At 41.7% G+C, this 25,000-nt stretch overlaps 1 protein-coding gene across 1 annotated transcript in view; it reads right to left on the reverse strand.

Moving 5' to 3' along the window:
* LOC139746762 (probable cytochrome P450 49a1) overlaps window positions 1-25,000 on the reverse strand; it is a 94,087-nt gene that overhangs the window by 3,247 nt on the left and 65,840 nt on the right. The window contains exon 9 of the mRNA XM_071658264.1: window positions 2,317-2,520. Coding sequence (XP_071514365.1) covers window positions 2,317-2,520 — 204 coding nt within the window. The remainder of the gene's footprint in view (window positions 1-2,316; window positions 2,521-25,000) is intronic.

Consider the following 25,000-nt stretch of genomic DNA (forward strand, 5'->3'; position numbering starts at 1 on the left):
CCGTAGAAGGCGACTAAGAGAGGCTGGAAAGGGAACCTGGAAACCCTCCTCACCTTTTATTTCCACTTTTAAAAGTAATAACAAAAGAATGAGCCACATGGAAAGCGCTCATCCTCCTCAAAAGCTCAGGCTAGATTGTCTAAATGTGTGTCGATATAACTCAGAGGAGAAGAGAGGAGAGATGGGTAGTATGTTTAAGGAAAAGAACTTAGATGTTCAGACTCTAAGTGAAAAAAGAGCTCAGCGGTTAAAAACAAGTGAATTACTAGGGGTGGGTAATCATGAGTGCTTATCCATCTGGCCCTGAGAAGTGTGAGGAAGAGAGACAAGTGTTTTAGGAGATGTGTGTGTGTGTGTGTGTGTGTGTGTGTGTGTGTGTGTGTGTGTGTGTGTGTGTGTGTGTGTGTGTGTGTGTGTGTATGTGTGTGTGTGTGTGTGTGTGTGTGTGTGTGTGTGTGTTTGAGAGAGAGAGCAGCTTTGATGCAAAAGACCGACTATTAGTGATGGGCGATTTGAATGCGAAAGTGGGTAATATGGCAGTTAATAGTATGATAGAGGTCTTGGCGTTATTCAGTGATGTAAATGGAAGTGGTGAAAGGCTTACAGAGTTGGGTTTTGGAAAAGGACTGATCATTGAGAATAACTGGTTTAAAAAGAGGTACATACATAAGAATAAGTAGAGCAGGAAAGATGGTAAGCAGGCACCAACGGATCACGTTCAACTAACATGCGTGCATAAGAAAGACTGTCAGATGTGACTATACTGACAGGGGCAGCTGGTGGGATGTCTGATCATTACCTGGTAAGACAAGGGTGAGGATTTGCAGAGGCTTTTGGAAAAGAGGGTATCAATGGATGAGGAGAAGGTGGTAAAAGTAAGTGAGCCTGGAACTGAAGTTTGTGTAACTAAATACCAAAGGAGACTGCGCGTAGAACGGCAAAAGGTAAGGGTAAACGAAGCTAAGGAGAGTGTTTGAGAGGCGGGATGTATCTAAGGAAGCAGTGTTGGCATGTGCGAGAGAAGTGTGTAGCATGCGGAAAGTAGGAGGTGCGCTGGTGAGAAAGGGTGACATGATATTAAGTTGCTAATGAAAGAATAATGAGGGGTATTTAAGCGTTACCTACGGGAAACGAATGTGAATTATCGAGAGATGTACAAGAAGTGGCAGGGGGTCAAGAGGAAGGTGCAGGGGTTGAAAAAGAGGCGAAATGAGGGTAATGGTGAGCGAGTATCAGCAAATTTTCAGAAAAATAAGGAAATGTTTCTTAAGGAGGTTAATAGTGTGAGAAAAACAACAGAACTAATGGAGGAAAATGGAGAGGTGGTAACAGGTATTGATGAGGTGAAGAGATGAGGTGAGTACTACGATTGTTGAATGAGTTTGATCGTGGCATATTTAGGGTGTTGGGTTGGGGAGGTATGCAAGTGATAGAGTCATTGAGAGTGGTGTGCTGATATAGAGGAAGTGGTGAAAGCCTTGCGTAATATGAAAGGCGACTGGAGTCGATGGTATTGTAGGTGGATCTCTTAAGAAAAGGGTAAAGGGGATGACTGTTGTTAAATGGTTACTTAGGATTTTAAATGCAAGTATGGATCGTGGTGTGGTGCCTGAGGTTTGTCAGATTGCACGTATAGTTCCACTGTATAAAGGAGGACAAAAGTGAATGTTCGAATTACAAAGGCAAGCTATATGAAAGAGCGATGATTGAGAGATGGTATGTACAGAACATCAGACTGGGGAGGAACTGTATGGTTTCAGGAGTGGTGGAGGAAGGGTGGATCAGAAGTTTGCTTTAAAATGTGACTGAGAAATACTTAGAGAAACATAAGGATTTGTATGTAGTTATTATGGATCTGAGGAATGCATACGATAAGATTGATAGATATGTCCTTTGGAAGGTGCTACAAATATAAGGTGTGGGAGGAAAGCTATTAGATATGGTGAGAAGTTTTCATCTAGAGAATACAGTGAGTTTGCGAGTAAGAAGAATGGAAGGTGAGTTGTTCCTACGGCAAGGGTGTATGATTTCACCGTAGCTGTTTAATAAATCTCTATACAAAGTGGTAACGGAGACAAATAGAAGGGTCTTGGAGGGAGTGGCAGGTATGCAATCGCTGGAGAATGGGGATACCTGGGAAGTGATTCAGTTCTTGTTTGCTCATGACACAGCGTTAGCGGCAAAATCGAGTGAGAAATTGCATTAGTTTGTATCTGAGATTAAGAAAGTGTGTGAAATTTGACCAACAATAGTATTACGTTCTGTCTCCAATGGAGAGAGGTACTTAAAGAAAAAAAGGTAAGTCCTGACACATACCCGAGCAAGGAGAGTATATATCTCCTGTTCTGCAAGCCTCCTGCCAACACACATGCGGGTGCCCATGGAGAAGGGAACGGAAGCGTAGGGGTTGGTCGGTCTCCTAGGATCATCCCGCAGCCACCGCTCTGGCAGGAACTCCTCCGCCCGTGGAAAATACTCTTCATTCTTCCCTGACTGGCTCATGCTGACGTTAACAATAGTCTAGAAGATAATATATTACTCAGGTTAGTATATTACACACAGGCAGTCAATAAGTGGCCAGGACAGATAGAGCAACGTTCACATCGTAAGTAATAGGTACATGTGTGAGATGCTGAATTTCGTTGCCCTAGTTTTCACACATTTAAGGGAAGGCATTTCAAATCAAATATATATATATATATATATATATATATATATATATATATATATATATATATATATATATATATATATATATATATATATATATATATATATATATATATATATATATATATATATATATATATATATATCTCCTGTTCTGCAAGCCTCCTGCCAACACACATGCGGGTGATGTGAGAAGGAGATGGAGTGAGTATTTCGAAGGTTTGTTGAATGTGTTTGATGATAGAGTGGCAGATATAGGGTGTTTTGGTCGAGGTGGTGTGCAAAGTGAGAGGGTTAGGGAAAATGATTTGGTAAACAGAGAAGAGGTAGTGAAAGCTTTGCGGAAGATGAAAGCCGGCAAGGCAGCAGGTTTGGATGGTATTGCAGTGGAATTTATTAAAAAAGGGGGTGACTGTATTGTTGACTGGTTGGTAAGGTTATTTAATGTATGTATGACTCATGGTGAGGTGCCTGAGGATTGGCGGAATGCGTGCATAGTGCCATTGTACAAAGGCAAAGGGGATAAGAGTGAGTGCTCAAATTACAGAGGTATAAGTTTGTTGAGTATTCCTGGTAAATTATATGGGAGGGTATTGATTGAGAGGGTGAAGGCATGTACAGAGCATCAGATTGGGGAAGAGCAGTGTGGTTTCAGAAGTGGTAGAGGATGTGTGGATCAGGTGTTTGCTTTGAAGAATGTATGTGAGAAATACTTAGAAAAGCAAATGGATTTGTATGTAGCATTTATGGATCTGGAGAAGGCATATGATAGAGTTGATAGAGATGCTCTGTGGAAGGTATTAAGAATATATGGTGTGGGAGGCAAGTTGTTAGAAGCAGTGAAAAGTTTTTATCGAGGATGTAAGGCATGTGTACGTGTAGGAAGAGAGGAAAGTGATTGGTTCTCAGTGAATGTAGGTTTGCGGCAGGGGTGTGTGATGTCTCCATGGTTGTTTAATTTGTTTATGGATGGGGTTGTTAGGGAGGTAAATGCAAGAGTTTTGGAAAGAGGGGCAAGTATGAAGTCTGTTGGGGATGAGAGAGCTTGGGAAGTGAGTCAGTTGTTGTTCGCTGATGACACAGCGCTGGTGGCTGATTCATGTGAGAAACTGCAGAAGCTGGTGACTGAGTTTGGTAAAGTGTGTGGAAGAAGAAAGTTAAGAGTAAATGTGAATAAGAGCAAGGTTATTAGGTACAGTAGGGTTGAGGGTCAAGTCAATTGGAAGGTGAGTTTGAATGGAGAAAAACTGGAAGAAGTGAAGTGTTTTAGATATCTGGGAGTGGATCTGGCAGCGGATGGAACCATGGAAGCGGAAGTGGATCATAGGATGGGGGAGGGGGCGAAAATTCTGGGGGCCTTGAAGAATGTGTGGAAGTCGAGAACATTATCTCGGAAAGCAAAAATGGGTATATTTGAAGAAATAGTGGTTCCAACAATGTTGTATGGTTGCGAGGCGTGGGCTATGGATAGAGTTGTGCGCAGGAGGATGGATGTGCTGGAAATGAGATGTTTGAGGACAATGTGTGGTGTGAGGTGGTTTGATCGAGTGAGTAACGTAAGGGTAAGAGAGATGTGTGGAAATAAAAAGAGCGTGGTTGAGAGAGCAGAAGAGGGTGTTTTGAAGTGGTTTGGGCACATGGAGAGGATGAGTGAGGAAAGATTGACCAAGAGGATATATGTGTCGGAGGTGGAGGGAACAAGGAGAAGAGGGAGACCAAATTGGAGGTGGAAAGATGGAGTGAAAAAGATTTTGTGTGATCGGGGCCTGAACATGCAGGAGGGTGAAAGGAGGGCAAGGAACAGAGTGAATTGGAGCGATGTGGTATACCGGGGCTGACGTGCTGTCAGTGGATTGAATCAAGGCATGTGAAGCGTCTGGGGTAAACCATGGAAAGCTGTGTAGGTATGTATATTTGCGTGTGTGGACGTATGTATATACATGTGTATGGGGGTGGGTTGGTCCATTTCTTTCGTCTGTTTCCTTGCGCTACCTCGCAAACGCGGGAGACAGCGACAAAGTATAAAAAAAAAATATATATATATATATATATATATATATATATATATATATATATATATATATATATATATATATATATATATATATATATATATATATATATATATCCGAACAAAGTGCATATGAACGCGCACCTTCATTGAACATACAAACCTCCAACAGCCAGGATCGAACCCGGGACCCCTGTGCAACAGGCAGGAGCGCTACCGCTAGGCATGATCGCCCCTAAAAGGTAAATGACTATTCGAATACTATGTATTCGAATACCCTTCGTCTCACGTAGGTGAACAACGGTGTCTACACCAGTCATTTCCCATCAGGCTCACACACCCATCAGATAGCATTTTACCGAACCTAACTGTACAACGCAGAGGTATATGAATACGAACAAGGTGCACAGGGGTCCCGGGTTCGATCCTGGCTGTTGTGTGTGTGTGTGTGTGTGTGTGTGTGTGTGTTAGCAAATGTTTAAAAATAATGTGGAGTCTTCACGAAAAATAAATGTTACTGGAGGATATTTCAATACATAATGTACTATTCTGTGAAAATTTGACTGAGAAAGCTACCTACACACACACACACACACACACACACACACACACACACACACATACACACTCACACACACACATACATACACACACACTCACTCACACACACACACACACACACACACACACACACACACACACACACACACACACACACACACACACACATACACACACACACACAAACTGAATGAGACACCAACTTCGAAATAATCACCAAGGCTGTGACATCAGCAAACAGCAGCTGACTCACTTCCAAGAATCCATCACTCCCTACTGACTGCACACTTAAGCCTCCCTCCAAGATCCTTGCAGTTACCTTCCACATCACCACTTCCATAAAGAAATCAAATACCCATGGTGACGTCACACGCCCTTGCCTGAGACCATTCTTCATCTGTAGCCACTCATCCTCCTCTCTACCCACTCGTAAACACGCTTGCTCCTGATAAAAACTTGTCACTGCATCTAATAGCTTTTCACCTACTCCATATATTCGTAACACCTCTCACAAAGCATTTCTATCAACCCTCTTATGCTTTTTCCGGATCCACAAATTCCATACAAAAATCCCTCTGTTTCTCTAAGTATATTTTATGTACATACTTCAAAACAGATATATACAAAGCAACACACTGGGGAGGAACAGTGTGATTTCAGAAGTGACAAAGGATGTGTGGATCAGGTGTTTGCCCTAAAGAATGCGTGTGAGAAATACTTAGAAAAACAGATGGATTTGTATGTATGAAGGCATATGATAGGGTTGATAGAGATGCTTTGTGGAAGGTCTTAAGAGTATATGGCGAGGGAAGAAAGCTGCCAGTAGCAGTGAGATTTTATCAAGGAGAGAGAGAGAGAGAGAGAGAGAGAGAGAGAGAGAGAGAGAGAGAGAGAGAGAGAGAGAGAGAGAGAGAGAGAGAGAGAGAGAGAGAGAGAGAGAGAGAGAGAGAGAGAGAGAGAGAGAGAGAGATGCAATAAGAAGCTCCAAGCGAAGGTACGTCTGCAACAGAGGTGTTTGGTATCACCACTGTTGTTTAATTTGTTTATGTTTATGGATGGTGTAGCTGAGGGAGAGTCTTGGACAGACGGGCGAGTATGCAGTTTGTAAGGGATGAGGAGGCCTGTAAAGTGAATCAGTTGTTGCTTGCTGATGACACAGCTTTGGTGGAAGATTGCAGTGAGAAACTGCAAAAGCTGGTGACTAAGCTTGGAAGAGTGCGTGAAAGGAAAAAGTTAAGAGTAAATAAGAGCAAAAGCAAAGTTATTAGGTTTAGCAAGACAGTGGGACAGGTTAGTTGGTGTGTGAGTTTGAATGGAGAAAAAATGGAGGAATGGAAGTATTTTAGATACCTGGGAGAGGATAAGGCGACAAGTGAATACGTGGAAGCAGAAGTGAGTTATATGATGGGTGAGGGAGCGAAGGTTCTTAGAGCAATGAGGAATGTGTGGAAAGAGAAGTCGTTAAGTGGGAGGGCATAACTGGGTAAGTTTGAAGGTTAAGTTACGTGGATGCAAGGCATAGGCTATAGATGAGAATATGTGGAGGAGGGTGGGTGTGTTGGAAATGAAATCTGTGAGAACAATATGTGGTATGAGGTGGTTTGATCGAGTAAGCAATAAAAGGGTAAGAGAGATGTATGGTAATAAAAAGGATGTGTTGAGAGAGCAGAAGAGGGTGTGATGAAATGGTTTGGAAATATGGAGAGAATGAGTGACGGAAGATGTTGGAAACTCAATTAGAGATGGAAGGATGAAGTGAAAAAGATCTTGAGAGACCGGGGCCTGTCCATGCAATGGGGAGAACGGCGTGCACGGAATGGAGTGACTTGGAACGATGTGGTATATAGAAATTGACGTGCTGTCAATGGACTGATCCAGGGCATGTGAAGCGTCTGCGAGGTAGCGTTAAGAACAGGGGACTGAGCTTTTGAGGGAATATCTTCACTTAGCCCCATTCTATGTTCCTCCTTTTGGAAAATTAAAACCGAGAAGGGAGGATTTCCACCTCCCCGCTCCCATCCCTTTTAGTCACGTGCGACGGGAAGGCAATACGTGGGTGATATTCATTCTCCCCTATCCCTAAAGATTATATATATATATATATATATATATATATATATATATATATATATATATATATATATATATATATATATATATATATATATGTGGAAGTCGAGAACATTATCTTGGAAAGCAAATATGGGTATGTTTGAGGGAATAGTGGTTCCAACAATGTTGTATGGTTGCGAGGCGTGGGCTATGGATAGAGTTGTGCGCAGGAGGATGGATGTGCTGGAAATGAGATGTTTGAGGACAATGTGTGGTGTGAGGTGGTTTGATCGAGTGAGTAACGTAAGGGTAAGAGAGATGTGTGGAAATAAAAAGAGCGTGGTTGAGAGAGCAGAAGAGGGTGTTTTGAAGTGGTTTGGGCACATGGAGAGGATGAGTGAGGAAAGATTGACCAAGAGGATATATGTGTCGGAGGTGGAGGGAACAAGTAGAAGAGGGAGACCAAATTGGAGGTGGAAAGATGGAGTGAAAAAGATTTTGTGTGATCGGGGCCTGAACATGCAGGAGGGTGAAAGGAGGGCAAGGAATAGAGTGAATTGGAGCGATGTGGTATACCGGGGCTGACGTGCTGTCAGTGGATTGAATCAAGGCATGTGAAGCGTCTAGGGTAAACCATGGAAAGCTGTGTAGGTATGTATATTTGCGTGTGTGGACGTATGTATATACATGTGTATGGGGGGGGGTTGGGCCATTTCTTTCGTCTGTTTCCTTGCGCTACCTCGCAAACGCGGGAGACAGCGACAAAGTATAAAAAAAAAAAAAAAAAAAAAAAATATATATATACATATATATATATATATATATATATATATATATATATATATATATATATATATATATATATATACATACATATATATATATATATATATATATATATATATATATATATATATATATATATATATATATATATATATATATATATATTGCAGAACAATGGAAGTAAGGGGAGTGGGGGAGGAATGGGATGTATTTAGGGAATCAGTGATGGATTGCGCAAAAGATGCTTGTGGCATGAGAAGAGTGGGAGGTGGGTTGATTAGAAAGGGTAGTGAGTGGTGGGATAAAGAAGTAAGAGTATTAGTGAAAGAGAAGAGAGAGGCATTTGGACGATTTTTGCAGGGAAAAAATGAGATTGAGTGGGAGATGTATAAAAGAAAGAGACAGGAGGTCAAGAGAAAGGTGCAAGAGGTGAAAAAAAGGGCAAATGAGAGTTGGGGTGAGAGAGTATCATTAAATTTTAGGGAGAATAAAAAGATGTTCTGGAAGGAGGTAAATAAAGTGCGTAAGACAAGGGAGCAAATGGGAACTTCAGTGAAGGGCGCAAATGGGGAGGTGATAACAAGTAGTGGTGATGTGAGAAGGAGATGGAGTGAGTATTTTGAAGGTTTGTTGAATGTGTTTGATGATAGAGTGGCAGATATAGGGTGTTTTGGTCGAGGTGGTGTGCAAAGTGAGAGGGTTAGGGAAAATGATTTGGTAAACAGAGAAGAGGTAGTAAAAGCTTTGCGGAAGATGAAAGCCGGCAAGGCAGCAGGTTTGGATGGTATTGCAGTGGAATTTATTAAAAAAGGGGTTGACTGTATTGTTGACTGGTTGGTAAGGTTATTTAATGTATGTATGACTCATGGTGAGGTGCCTGAGGATTGGTGGAATGCGTGCATAGTGCCATTGTACAAAGGCAAAGGGGATAAGAGTGAGTGCTCAAAATACAGAGGTATAAGTTTGTTGAGTATTCCTGGTAAATTATATGGGAGGATATGGATTGAGAGGGTGAAGGCATGTACAGAGCATCAGATTGGGGAAGAGCAGTGTGGTTTCAGAAGTGGTAGAGGATGTGTGGATCAGGTGTTTGCTTTGAAGAATGTATGTGAGAAATACTTAGAAAAGCAAATGGATTTGTATGTAGCATTTATGGATCTGGAGAAGGCATATGATAGAGTTGATAGAGATGCTCTGTGGAAGGTATTAAGAATATATGGTGTGGGAGGCAAGTTGTTAGAAGCAGTGAAAAGTTTTTATCGAGGATACAAGGCATGTGTACGTGTAGGAAGAGAGGAAAGTGATTGGTTCTCAGTGAATGTAGGTTTGCGGCAGGGGAGTGTGATGTCTCCATGGTTGTTTAATTTGTTTATGGATGGGGTTGTTAGGGAGGTAAATGCAAGAGTTTTGGAAAGAGGGGCAAGTATGAAGCCTGTTGGGGATGAGAGAGCTTGGGAAGTGAGCCAGTTGTTCTTCGCTGATGATACAGCGCTGGTGGCTGATTCATGTGAGAAACTGCAGAAGCTGGTGACTGAGTTTGGTAAAGTGTGTGAAAGAAGAAAGTTAAGAGTAAATGTGAATAAGAGCAAGGTTATTAGGTACAGTAGCGTTGAGGGTCAAGCCAATTGGGAGGTGAGTTTGAATGGAGAAAAACTGGAGGAAGTGAAGTGTTTTAGATATCTGGGAGTGGATCTGGCAGCGGATGGAACCATGGAAGCGGAAGTTGATCATAGGGTGGGGGAGGGGGCGAAAATTCTGGGAGCCTTGAAGAATGTGTGGAAGTCGAGAACATTATCTCGGAAAGCAAAAATGGGTATGTTTGAAGGAATAGTGGTCCCCAAAAATGTTGTATGGTTGCGAGGCGTGGGCTATGGATAGAGTTGTGCGCAGGAGGATGGATGTGCTGGAAATGAGATGTTTGAGGACAATGTGTGGTGTGAGGTGGTTTGATCGAGTAAGTAAAGTAAGAGTAAGAGAGATGTGTGGAAATAAAAAGAGCGTGGTTGAGAGAGCAGAAGAGGATGTTTTGAAATGGTTAGGGCACATGGAGAAATGAGTGAGGGAAGATTGACCAAGAGAATATATGTGTCGGAGGTGGAGGGAACGAGGAGAAGAGGGAGACCAAATTGGAGGTGGAAAGATGGAGTGAAAAAGATTTTGTGTGATCGGGGCCTGAACATGCAGGAGGGTGAAAGGAGGGCAAGGAATAGAGTGAATTGGAGCGATGTGGTATACCGGGGTTGACGTGCTGTCAGTGGATTGAATCAAGGCATGTGAAGCGTCTGGGGTAAACCATGGAAAGCTGTGTAGGTATGTATATTTGCGTGTGTGGACGTATTTATATACATGTGTATGGGGGTGGGTTGGGCCATTTCTTGCGTCTGTTTTCTTGCGCTACCTCGCAAACGCGGGAGACAGCGACAAAGCAAAAAAAAAAAAAAAAAAAAGAAATGAGAGTTGGGGTGAGAGATCATTAAATTCTAGTGAGAATAAAAAGATGTTCTGGAAGTAGGTAAATAAAGTGCGTAAGACAAGGGAGCAAATGGGAACTTCAGTGAAGGGCGCAAATGGGGAGGTGATAACAAGTAGTTGCGATGTGAGGAGATGGAGTGAGTATTTTGAAAGTTTTTTGAATGTGTTTGATGATAGAGTGGCAGATATAGGGTGTTTTGGTCGAGGTGGTGTGCAAAGTGAGAGGGTTAGGGAATATGATTTGGTAAACAGAGAAGAGGCAATAAAAGCTTTGCGGAAGATGAAAGCCGGCAAGGCAGCAGGTTTGGTGGTATTGCAGTGGAGTTTATTAAAAAAGAGGGTGACTGTATTATTGACTGGTTGGTAAGGTTATTTAATGTATGTATGACTCATGGTGAGGTGCCTGAGGATTGGCGGAATGCGTGCATAGTGCCATTGTACAAAGGCAAAGGGGATAAGAGTGAGTGCTCAAATTACAGAGGTATAAGTATGTTGATTATTCCTGGTAAATTATATGGGAGGGTATTGATTGAGAGGGTGAAGGCATGCACAGAGCATCAGATTGGGGAAGAGCAGTGTGGTTTACGAAGTGGTACAGGATGTGTGGATCAAGTGTTTGCTTTGAAGAATGTATGTGCGAAATACTTAGAAAAGCAAATGGATTTGTATGTAGCATTTATGGATCTGGAGAAGGCATATGATAGAGTTGATAGAGATGCTATGTGGAAGGTATTAAGAATATATGGTGTGGGGCAGGCAAGTTGTTAGAAGCAGTGAAAAGTTTTTATCGAGGATGTAAGGCATGTGTACGTGTAGGAAGAGAGGAAAGTGATTGGTTCTCAGTGAATGTAGGTTTGCGGCAGGGGTGTGTGATGTCTCCATGGTTGTTTAATTTGTTTATGGATGGGGTTGTTAGGGAGGTGAATGCAAGAGTTTTGGAAAGAGGGGCAAGTATGAAGTCTGTTGGGGATGAGAGAGCTTGGGAAGTGAGTCAGTTGTTGTTCGCTGATGATACAGCGCTGGTGGCTGATTCATGTGAGAAACTGCAGAAGCTTGTGACTGAGTTTGGAAAAGTGTGTGGAAGAAGAAAGTTAAGAGTAAATGTGAATAAGAGCAAGGTTATTAGGTACAGTGGGATTGAGGGTCAAATCAATTGGGAGGTAAGTTTGAATGGGGAAAAACTGGAGGAAGTGAAGTGTTTTAGATATCTGGGAGTGGATCTGGCAGCGGATGGAACCATGGAAGCGGAAGTGGATCATAGGGTGGGGGAGGGGGCGAAAATCCTGGGAGCCTTGAAGAATGTGTGGAAGTCGAGAACATTATCTCGGAAAGCAAAAATGGATATGTTTGAAGGAATAGTGGTTCCAAAAATGTTGTATGGTTGCGAGACGTGGGCTATGGATAGAGATGTGCGCAGGAGGATGGATGTGCTGGAAATGAGATGTTTGAGGACAATGTGTGGTGTGAGGTGGTTTGATCGAGTAAGTAACGTAAGGGTAAGAGAGATGTGAGGAAATAGAAAGAGTGTGGTTGAGAGAGCAGAAGAGGGTGTTTTGAAATGGTTTGGGCACATAGAGAGAATGAGTGAGAAACGATTGACCAAGAGGATATATGTGTCGGAGGTGGAGGGAACGAGGAGAAGTGGGAGACCAAATTGGAGGTGGAAAGATGGAGTGAAAAAGATTTTGTGTGATCGGGGCCTGAACATGCAGGAGGGTGAAAGGAGGGCAAGGAATAGAGTGAATTGGATCGATGTGGTATACCGGGGTTGACGTGCTGTCATTGGATTGAATCAGGGCATGTGAAGCGTCTGGGGTAAACCATGGAAAGCTGTGTAGGTATGTATATTTGCGTAAGTGGACGTATGTATATACATGTGTATGGGGGTGGGTTGGGCCATTTTTTTTGTCTGTTTCCTTGCGCTACCTCGCAAACGCGGGAGACAGCGACAAAGCAAAAAAAAAAAAATATATACCTATATATATATATATATATATATATATATATATATATATATATATATATATATATATATATATATATATATATATATATATATATATTGGAAAGGATCACAATTTTGCGCGTCATCAAGATATTCCTATGAGTCCAGGAAGAAAATGAAACACGAAAATTTCCAAGTGCACTTTCGTGTAATAATCACATCATCAGGGGAGACACAAGAGAGGAATATAACAGTCAGTTCATATACATCGAAGAGACGAAGGTAGGACGCCATTTGGTAAACATGTGATTGTCCAAAACATACGTTTGTTTTAGACATATGTTTTCGACAATCACATGTTTACCAAATGGCGTCCTAGCTTCGTCTCTTCGATGTATATCAACTGACTGTTATATTCCTCTCTTGTGTCTCTCCTGATGATGTGATTATTACACGAAAGTGCACTTGGGAACTTTTCGTGTTTCATTTTCTCCATGGACTAATAGGAATATATATATATATATATATATATATATATATATATATATATATATATATATATATATATATATATATATATATATATATATATATATATATATATATATATATATATATATATATATTATTTTTTTTTTATTATACTTTGTCGCTGTCTCCTGCGTTTGCGAGGTAGCGCAAGGAAACAGACGAAAGAAATGGCCCAACCCCCCCCCCCCCCATACACATGTATATACATACGTCCACACACGGAAATATACATACCTACACAGCTTTCCATGGTTTACCCCAGACGCTTCACATGCCCTGCTTCAATCCATTGACAGCACGTCAACCCCGGTATACCACATCGCTCCAATTCACTCTATTCCTTGCCCTCCTTTCACCCTCCTGCATGTTCAGGCCCCGATCACACAAAATCTTTTTCACTCCATCTTTCCACCTCCAATTTGGTCTCCCTCTTCTCCTTGTTCCCTTGTTCAAAACACCCTCTTCTGCTCTCTCAACCACGCGCTTTTTATTTCCACACATCTCTCTTACCCTTACGTTACTCACTCGATCAAACCACCTCACACCACACACTGTCCTCAAACATCTCATTTCCAGCACATCCATCCTCCTGCGCACAACTCTATCCATAGCCCACGCCTCGCAACCATACAACATTGTTGGAACCACTCTCAACCACACTCTTTTTATTACCACATTTCTCTCTTACGCTATTATTGTTTACTTGATCAAACCACCTCACACCACATATTGTCCTCGAACATCTCATTTCCAGCACATCCATCCTCCTGCGCACAACTCTATCCATAGCCCACGCCTCGTAATCATACAACATTGTTGGAACCACTATTCCTTCAAAGATACCCATTTTTGCTTTCCGAGATAATGTTCTCGACATCCACACATTCTTCAAGGCTCCCAGAATTTTCGACCCCTCCCACACCCTATGATTCACTTCCTCTTCCATGGTTCCATCCGCTGCCAAATCCACTCCCAGATATCTAAAACACTTTACACTTTCCAAAAATCTTGCATTCACCTCCCTAACAACCCCATCCATAAACAAATTAAACAACCATGGAGACATCACACACCCCTGCCGCAAACCTACATTCACTGAGAACAAATCACTTTCCTCACTTCCTACACGTACACATGCCTTACATCCTCGATAAAAACTTTTCACTGCTTCTAACAACTTGCCTCCCACACCATATATCCTTAATACCTTCCACAGAGCATCTCTATCAACTCTATCATATGCCTTCTCCAGATCCATAAATGCTACATACAAATCCATTTGCTTTTCTAAGTATTTCTCACATACATTCTTCAAAGCTCTTCCACAATCTGATGATCTCTACATGCCTTCACCCTCTTAATCAATACCCTCCATTATAATTTACCAGGAAAACTCAACAAACTTATACCTCTATAATTTGAACAATCACTCTTATCCCGTTTGCCTTTGTACAACGGCACTATGCAAGCATTCCGCAAATCCTCAGGCACCTAATCATGAATCATACATACATTAAATAACCTTACCAACCAGTCAACAAAACAGTCACACCCGTTTTTAATAAATTCCACTGCAATACCATCCAAACCTGCTGCCTTGCCAGCTTTCATCTTCCGCAAAGCTTTTACTACCTATTCTCTGTTTACCAAATCATTTTCCCTAACCCTCTCACTTTGCACACCACCTCAAGCAAAACACCATATATCTGCCACTCTATCATCAAACACATTCAACAAAGAGGGCAAATGAGACTTGGGGTGAGAGAGTATCATTAAATTTTAGACAGAATAAAATGATGGTTTGGAAGGAGGTAAAGAATGTGCGTAAGACAAGGAAACAAATGGGAACTTCAGTGAGGGGGGGCTAATGTGGAGGTGATAACAAGTAGTGGTGATGTGAGAATGAGATGAAGTGAGTATTTTGAAGTTTTGTTGAATGTGTTTGATGATAGAGTGACATATTTAGGGTGTTTTGGTCGAAGGTGATGTGCAAAGTGAGAGGGTTAGGGAAAATGATTTGGTAAACAGATAAGAGGTAGTAAAAGCTTTGCGGAAGATGCAAGCCGGCAAGGCAGCGGGTTCGGATGGTATTGCAGTGGAATTTATAAAAAAAAAAAAAAAGGGGGGTGATTGTGTTTTTGACTGGTTGCTAAGGTTATTTAATGTATGTATGATTCATGGTGAGGTGTCTGAGGATTGGCGGAATGCTTGCATAGTGCCATTGTACAAAGGCAAACAGGACAAAGGTTAGTGCTCAAATTACAGAGGTATAAGTTTGTCTAGTATTCCTGGTAAATTATATGGGAGGGTATTGATTGATAGGATGAATGCTTGTACAGAGCATCAGACTGAGGAAGAGCAGTGTGGTTTCAGAAGTGGTAGAGGATGTGTCGATCAGATGTTTGCTTTGAGGAATGTATGTGAAAAATACTTAGAAAAGCAAATGGATTTGTAGGTAGCATTTTTGGACCTAGAGAAGGCATATGATAGAGCTGATAGAGATGCTCTGTGGAAGGTATTAAGAATATATGGTGTGGGAGGCAAGTTGCTAGAAGCAGTGAAAAGTTTTTATCGAGGATGTAAGGCATGTGTACGTGTGGGAAGAGAGGAAAGTGATTGGTTCTCGGTGAATGTACATTTCCGGCAGTGGTGTGTGATATCTCCATGGCTGTTTAATTTGTTTATAGATGGGGTTGTTAGAGAGGAAAATGCAAGAGTTTTGGTAAGAGGTGCAAATATGCAGTCTGTTCTGGATGAGAGAGCTTAGGAACTGAGTCAGTTGTTGTTCGGTAATGATACAGCGCTGGTGGCTGATTTATGTGAGAAACTGCAGAAGCTGGTGACTGAGTTTGGTAAAGTGAGTGAAAGAAAAAAGTTGAGAGTAAACGTGAATAAGAGCAAGGTTTTTAGGTACAGTAGGGTTGAGGGTCAAGTCAATTGCAAGGTAAGTTTGAATGGAGAAAAACTGGAGAAAGTGAAGTGTTTTAGATATCTGGGAGTGGATTTGGCAGCGGATGGAACCATGGAAGGGGAAGTGAATCATAGGGTGGGGGAGGGGGCAAAAATTCTGGGAGCCTTGAAGAATGTGTGGAAGTCGAGAACATTATCTTGGAAAGCAAAAATGGGTATGTTTGAAGGAAGAGTGGTTCCAAGAATGTTATATGGTTGCGAGGCGTGGGCTATGGATAGAATTGTGCGGAGGGGGGTGGATGTCCTGGAACTGAGATGTTTGAGGACAATATGTGGTGGGAGGTGGTTTGATCGAGTAAGTAATGAAAGGGTAAGAGAGATGTGTGGTAATAAAAGGAGTGTGTTTAAGAGAGCAGAAGAGGATGTTTTGAAATAGTTTGGTCACATGGAGACAATGAGTGAGAAAAGATTGACAAAGAGGATATATGTGTCAGAGGTGGAGGGAACGAGGAGAAGTGGGAGACCAAATTGGAGGTGGAAAGATGGAGTGAAAAAGATTTTGAGTGATCGGGGCCAGAACATGCAAGAGGGTGAAAGGCGTGCAAGGAATAGAGTGAATTGGATCGATATGGTATACCGGGGTCGACGTGCTGTCAATGGATTGAACCAGGGCATGTGAAGCGTCTGGGGTAAACCATGGAAAGTTGTGTGGGGCATGGATGTGGAAAGGGAGCTGTGGTTTCGGTGCATTATTGCATGACAGCTAGAGAGTGAGTGTGAACGAATGGGGCCTTTTGTTGTCTTTTCCTAGCGCTACCTCGCACACATGAGGGGGCAGGGGGTTGTTATTTCATGTGTGGCAAGGTGGCGATGGGAATGAGTCAAGGCAGACAGTCTGAATTATGTAAATGTGTATATATGTATTTGTCTGTGTGTATATCTATATATATATATATATATATATATATATATATATATATATATATATATATATATATATATATATATATATATATATATATATATATATATATATACGTTGAGATGTCAAGGTATGTATATTTGCGTGTGTGGACGTGTATGTATATACATTTGTATGTGGGTGGGTTAGGCCATCCTCTCGTCTGTTTCCTTGCGCTACCTCGCTAACGCAGGAGACAGCGACAAAACAAAATAAATAAATAAAATATATATATATATATATATATATATATATATAATTTATATATATATATATAAATATAAATATATATATATATGTATATATATATATACATATATATATAAATATATATATATATATATATATATATATATATATGGTGACTGAGTTTGGTAAAGTGTGTGGAAGAAGAAAGTTAAGAGTAAATGTGAATAAGAGCAAGGTTATTAGGTACAGTAGGGTTGAGGGTCAAGTCAATTGGGAGGTGAGTTTGAATGGAGAAAAACTGGAGGAAGTGAAGTGTTTTAGATATCTGGGAGTGGATCTGGCAGCGGATGGAACCATGGAAGCGGAAGTGGATCATAGGGTGGGGGAGGGGGCGAAAATTTTGGGAGCCTTGAAAAATGTGTGGAAGTCGAGAACATTATCTCGGAAAGCAAAAATGGGTATGTTTGAGGGAATGGTGGTTCCAACAATGTTGTATGGTTGCGAGGCGTGGGCTATGGATAGAGTTGTGCGCAGGAGGATGGATGTGCTGGAAATGAGATGTTTGAGGACAATGTGTGGTGTGAGGTGGTTTGATCGAGTAAGTAACGTAAGGGTAAGAGAGATGTGTGGAAATAAAAAGAGCGTGGTTGAGAGAGCAGAAGAGGGTGTTTTGAAATGGTTTGGGCACATGGAGAGAATGAGTGAGGAGAGATTGACCAAGAGGATATATGTGTCGGAGGTGGAGGGAACGAGGAGAAGAGGGAGACCAAATTGGAGGTGGAAAGATGGAGTGAAAAAGATTTTGTGTGATCGGGGCCTGAACATGCAGGAGGGTGAAAGGAGGGCATGAAATAGAGTGAATTGGAGTCATGTGGTATACAGGGGTTGACGTGCTGTCAGTGGATTGAAGCAAGGCATGTGAAGCGTCTGGGGTAAACCATGGAAAGCTGTGTAGGTATGTATATTTGCGTGTGTGGACGTGTGTATGTACATGTGTATGGGGGGGGGGGTTGGGCCATTTCTTTCGTCTGTTTCCTTGCGCTACCTCGCAAACGCGGGAGACAGCGACAAAGTATAAAAAAAAAAAAAAAAAAAAAAAAAAAAAAAAATATATATATATATATATATATATATATATATATATATATATATATATATATATATATATATATATATATATATATATATATATATATATATATATATATTGGAAAGGATCACAATTTCGCGCGTGATCAAGATATTCATATGAGTCCACGGGGAAAATGAAACACGAAAAGTTCCCAAGTGCACTTTCGTGTAATAATCACATCATCAGGGGAGACACAAGAGAGGAATATAACAGTCAGTTGTTATACATCGAAGAGACGAAGCTAGGACGGCATTTGGTAAACATGTTTACCAAATGGCGTCCTAGCCTGGGGATAGGTGAGAAAGAATACTTCCCAAGCATTCCTCACGTGTCGAAGATGGCGACTAAAGGGGACGAGAGCAGGGGGCTAGAAACCCTCCCCTCCTTGTAGTTTAACTTTCTAAACGGGGAAACAGAAGGAGTCACGCGGTGAGTGCTCATCCTCTTCGAAGTCTCATATTAGGGTGTTTCAATATGTGTGAATGTAACCAAAATGAGAATAAAGGAGAGATAGGTAGTATGTATGAGGAAAGGAACCTGGATGTTTTGGCTCTAAGTGAAACGAAGCTCAAGGGTAAAGGGGAAGAGTGGCTTGGGAATGTCTTGGGAGTAAAGTCAGGGGTTAGTGAGAGAACAAGAGCAAGGGAAGGAGTAGCACTACTCCTAAATCAAGAGTGGTGGGAGTATGTGATAGAGTGTAAGAAAGTAAACTCTAGATTGATATTCACAAGACTGAAAGTGAAGGGAGAGAGATGGGTGATTATTGGTGCATATGCACTGGGTATGAGTAGAAAGATCATGAGAGGCAAGTGTTTTCGGAGAAGCTGAGTGAGTGTGTTAGTAGTTTTGATGCACGAGACCGGGTTATAGTGATGGGGGATTTCAATGCAAAGGTGAGTAATGTGGCAGTTGAGGGAATAATTGGTGTACATGGGGTGTTCAGTGTTGTAAATGGATATGGTGAAGAGCTTGTAGATCTACGTGCTGAAAAAGGACTGGTGATTGGGAATACCTGGTTAAAAAAAGAGAGATATACATGCGAATACGTATGTAAGTAGGAGAGATGGCCAGAGAGCGTTATTGGATTGAGTGTTAATTGATAAGCACGCGAAAGAGAGACTCTTGGATGTTGATGTGCTGAGAGGTGCAACTAGAGGGATGTCTGTCCATTATCTTTTGGAGCCGAAGGTGAAGATTTGTAGAGGTTTTCAGAAACGAAAAGAGAATGTTGGGGTGAAGAGAGTGGTGAGAGTAAGTGAGCTTGGGAAGAACATTTGTGTAAGGAGGTACCAGGAGAGACTGAGTACAGAATGGAAAAAGGTGAGAACAAAGGGCGTAAGGGGTGTGGGGGAGGAATGGGATGTATTTAGAGAAGCAGTGGTGGCTTCTGCAAAAGATTACTGTGGCATGAGAAGCGTGGGAGGTGGGAAGAGTAGAAATGATAGCGAGCGGAGGGATGAATAAGTAAGATTATTAGTGGAAGAGAAGAAAGAGGCATTTGGACGATGTTTGCAGGGAAATAATGCAAATGAAAGGGAGATGTATAAAAAGGAAGACTCAGGAGGTCAAGAGAAAGGTGCAAGAGGTGAAAAAGAGGGCAAATGAGAGTTGGAGTGAGAGAGTATCATCAAATTTTAGGGAGAATAAAAAGATGTTTTGAAAGGAGGTAAATAAAGTGCTTAAGGCAAGGGAACAAATGGGAACATCAATGAAGGGGGCTAATGGGGAGGTGATAACAAGTAGTAGTGATGTGAGAAGGAGATGGAGTGAGTATTTTGAAGGTTTGTTGAATGTGTTTGATAACAGAGTGGCAGATATAGGGTGTTTTGGTCGAGGTGGTATGCAAAGTGAGAGGTTTAGGGAGAATGATTTAGTAAACAAAGAAGAGGTAGTAAAAGCTTTGCGGAAGATGAAAGCCGGTAATGCAGCGGGTTAGGATGGTATTGCAGTGGAAAGTATGAAAAAAGCAGGTGACTGTATTGTTGACTGGTTGGTAAGGTTATTTGATGTATGTATGACTCATGGTGGGGTGCCTGAGGTTTGGCGGAATCTTTGCATAGTGCCATTGTACAAAGTCAAAGGGGATAAGAGTGAGTGCTCAAATTACAGACGTATAAGTTTGTTGAATATTCCTAGGAAATTAAATGGGAGGGTATTGATTGAGAGGGTGAAGGCATGTACAGAGCATCAGATTGGAGAAGTGCAGTGTGGTTTCAAAAGTGGTAGAGGATGTGTGGATCAGGTGTTTGCTTTGAAAAATGTATGTGAGAAATACTTAGAAAAGCAAATGAATTTGTATGCAGTATTTATGGATCGGGAAAAGGTATATGATAGAGTTGATAGACATTTTCTCTGGAAGGTATTAAAAAAAAATGGTGTGGGAGGCAAGTTGTTAGAAGCAGTGAAAAGTTTTTATCGAGGATGTAAGGCATGTGTACGTGTAGGAAGAGAGGAAAGTGATTGGTCTCAGTGAATGTTGGTTTGCGGAAGGGGTGCGTGATGTCTCCATGGTTGTTTAATTTGTTTATGGATGGGGTTGTTAGGTAGGTGAATGCAAGAGTTTTGGAAAGAGGGGCAAGTATGCAGTCTGTTGTGGATGAGAGCGCTTGGGAAGTGAGTCAGTTGTTGTTCGCTGATGATACAGCGCTGGCGGCTGATTCGGGTGAGAAACTGCAGAAGCTGGTGACTGAGTTCGGTAAAGGGTTTGAAAGAAGAAAGCTGAGAGTAAATGTGAATAAGAGCAAGGTTATTAGGTAGAGTAGGGTTGAGGGACAAGTCAATTGGGAGTTAAGTTTGAATGGAGAAAAACTGGGAGTGGATTTGGCAGTGGATTGAACCATGGAAGCGAAAGTGAATCATAGGGTGGGGGAGGGGGCTAAAGTTCTAGGAGCGTTGAAAAATGTGCGGAAGTCGAGAACATTATCTTGGAAAGTGGGTATGTTTGAAGAAACAGTGGTTCCAACAATGTTATATGGTTGCGAGGCGTGGGCTATAGATAGAGTTGTGAGGAGGAGGTTGGATGTCCTGGAACTGAGATGTTTGAGGACAATATGTGGTGTGAGGTGGATTGATCGAGTAAGTAATGAAAGGGTAAGAGAGATGTGTGGTAATAGAAGGAGTGCATTTGAGAAAGCAGAAGAGGGTGTTTTGAAATAGTTTGGTCACATGGAGACAATGAGTGAGGAAAGATTGAGAAAGAGGGTATATGTGTCAGAGGTGAAGGGAACAAGGAGGAGTGGGAGACAAAATTGGAGGTGGAAAGATGGAGTGAAAAAGATTTTGAGTGATCGGGGCCTGTACATGCAGGAGGGTGAAAGGCGTGCAAGAAATAGAGTGAATTTGAACGATGTGGTATACCGGGGTCGACGTGCTGTCAATGGATTGAACCAGGGCATGTGAAGCGTCTGGGGTAAACCATGGAAAGTTGTCTGGGGCCTGGATGTGGAAAGGGAGCTGTGGTTTCGGTGAATTATTACATAACAACCAGAGACTGAGTGTAAACGAATGGGGCCTTTTGTTGTCATTTACTAGTGCTACCTCACAGACATGAGGAGGGATGGGGTTGTTATTTCATGTGTGGCGAGGTGGCGATGGGAATGAATGAAAGCAGACAGTATGAATTATGTACATGTGTATATATGTATATGTCTGTGTGTGTATATATACTTTATGCGTTGAGATGTGTAGGTATGTATATTTGCGTGTGTGGACGTGTATGAACATACATGTGTATGTGGGTGGGTTGGGCCATTCTTTCGTCTGTTTCCTTGCGCTACCTCCCTAACGCGGGAGACAGCGACAGCACAAAACAAATGAATAAAATATATATATATATATATATATATATATATATATATATATATATATATATATATATATATATATATATATATATATATTTTCACGTGTCGTAGAAGACGACTAAAGGGGACGAAAGCAGGGGGCTAGAAACCCTCCCCTCCTTGTATTTTAACTTTCTAAACAGGGAAACAGAAGGAGTCACGTGGGGAGTGCTCATCCTACTTGAAGGCTCGGATTGGGGTGTTTCAATGTGTGTGAATGTAACCAAGATGAGAATAAAGGAGAGATAGGTAGTATGTTTGAGGAAAGGAACCTGGATGTTTTGGCTCTAAGTGAAACGAAGCTCAAGGGTAAAGGGGAAGAGTGGCTTGGGAATGTCTTGGGAGTAAAGTCAGGGGTTAGTGAGAGGACAAGAGCAAGGGAAGGAGTAGCACTACTCCTGAAACAGGAGTGGTGGGAGTATGTGATAGAGTGTAAGAAAGTAAACTCTAGATTGATATTCACAAGACTGAAAGTGAAGGGAAAGAGATGGGTGATTATTGGTGCATATGCACCTGGGCATGAGAAGAAAGATCATGAGAGGCAAGTGTTTTCAGAGAAGCTGAGTGAGTGTGTTAGTAGTTTTGATGCACGAGACCGGGTTATAGTGATGGAGGAATTTCAATGCAAAGGTGAGTAATGTGGCAGTTGAGGGAATAACTGGTGTACATGGGGTGTTCAGTGTTGTATATGGATATGGTGAAGAGCTTGTAGATTTATGTGCTGAAAAAGGACTGGTGATTGGGAATACCTGGTTGAAAAAGAGAGATATACATACGATTACGATATGTAAGTAGGAGTTATGGCCAGACAACTTTATTGGATTAAGTGGTAATTGATAGGCACGCGAAAGGGAGACTTTTGGATGTTGATGTGCTGAGAGGTGCAACTAGAGGAATGTCTGTCCATTATCTTTTGGAGTCGAAGGTGAAGATTTGTAGAGGTTTTCAGAAACGAAAAGAGAATGTTGGGGTGAAGAGAGTGGTGAGAGTAAGTGAGCTTGGGAAGAACATTTGTGTGGGGAAGTACCAGGAGAGACTGAGTACAGAATGGAAAAAGGTGAGAACAAAGGACGTAAGGGGAGTGGGGGAGGAATGGGATGTATTTAGAGAAGCAGTGATGGCTTGTGCAAAAGATTTTTGTGGCATGAGAAGCGTGGGAGGTGGGCAGAATAAAAAGGATAGCGAGTGGAGGGATGAAGAAGTAAGATTATTAGTGGAAGAGAAGAAAGAGGCATTTGGACGATTTTTGCAGGGAAATAATGCAAATGACTGGGAGATGTATACAAGGAAGACTCAGGAGGTCAAGAGAAAGGTGCAATAGGTGAAAAAGAGGGCAAATGAGAGTTGGAGTGAGAGAGTATCATCAAATTTTAGGGAGAAAAAAAAGATGTTTTGGAAGGAGTTAATAAAATGCGTAAGGCAAGGGAACAAATGGGAACATCAATTTAGGGGGCTAATGGGGAGGTGATGACAAGTAGTGGTGATGTGAGAAGGAGATGGAGTGAGTATTTTGAAGGTTTGTTGAATGTGTTTGATAAAAGAGTGGCAGATATAGGGTGTTTTGGTCGAGTTGTTGTGCAAAATGAGAGGCTTAGGGAGAATGATTTAGTTTACAAAGAAGAGGTAGTAAAAGCTTTGCGGAAGATGAAAGCCGGCAAGGCAGTAGGGTTTGGATGGTATTGCGGTGGAATTTATCAAAAAAGGGGGTGACTGTATTGTTGACTGGTTGGTAAGGTTACTTAATGTATGTATGACTCATGGTGAGGTGCCTGAGGACTGGCGGAATGCTTGCATAGTGCCATTGTACAAAGGCAAAGGGGATAAGAGTGAGTGCTCAAGTTACAGACGTATAGGTTTGTTGAGTATTCCTGGGAAATCAAATGGGAGGGTATTGATTGACAAGGTGAAGGCATGTATAGAGCATCAGATTTGAGAAGTGCAGTGTGGTTTCAGAAGTGGTAGAGGATGTGTGGATCAGGTATTTGCTTTGAAAAATGTATGTGAGAAATACTTAGAAAAGCAAACGGATTTGTATACAGCATTTATGGATCCAGAGAAGGTATATGACAGAGTTGATAGAGATTTTCTCTGGAAGGTATTAAGAAAATATGGTGTGGGAGGCAAGTTGTTAGAAGCAGTGAAAAGTTTTTATCGAGGATGTAAGGCATGTGTACGTGCAGGAAGAGAGGAAAGTGATTGGTCTCAGTGAATGTTGGTTTGCGGCAGGGGTGCGTGATGTCTCCATGGTTGTTTAATTTGTTTATGGATGGGGTTGTTAGTGAGGTGAATGCAAGAGTTTTGGAAAGAGGGGCAAGTAAGCAGTCTGTTGTGGATGAGAGAGCTTGGGAAGTGAGTTAGTTGTTGTTCGCTGATGATACAGCGCTGGCGGCTGATTCGGGTGAGAAACTGCAGAAGCTGGTGTCTGAGTTTTGTAAAGTGTTTGAAAGAAGAAAGCTGAGAGTAAATGTGAATAAGAGCAAGGTTATTAGGTACAGTAGGGTTGAGGGACAAGTCAATTGGAGTTAAGTCTGAATGGAGAAAAACTGGGAGTGGATTTGGCAGCGGATGGAACCATGGAAGCGGAAGTGAATCATAGGGTAGGGGAGGGTGCGAAAATTCTGGGAGCGTTGAGAAATGTGCGGAAGTTGAGAACCTTATCTTGGAAAGCAAAAATGGGTATGTTTGAAGGAATAGTGGTTCCAACAATGTTATATGGTTGCGAGGCATGGGCTATAGATAGAGTTGTGCGGAGGAGGGTGGACGTCCTGGAACTGAGATGTTTGAGGATAATATGTGGTGTGAGGTGGTTTGATAGTGTAAGTAATGAAAGGGTAAGAGTGATGTGTGGTAATAAAAGGAGTATGTTTGAGAGAGCAGACGGGGTGTTTTGAAATAGTTTGGTCACATGGAGGTAATGAGTGAGGAAAGATTGACAAAG

Source organism: Panulirus ornatus, chromosome 66 (genome assembly GCF_036320965.1).
Source record: "Panulirus ornatus isolate Po-2019 chromosome 66, ASM3632096v1, whole genome shotgun sequence".
Classification (NCBI taxonomy): Eukaryota; Metazoa; Arthropoda; class Malacostraca; order Decapoda; family Palinuridae; genus Panulirus; species Panulirus ornatus.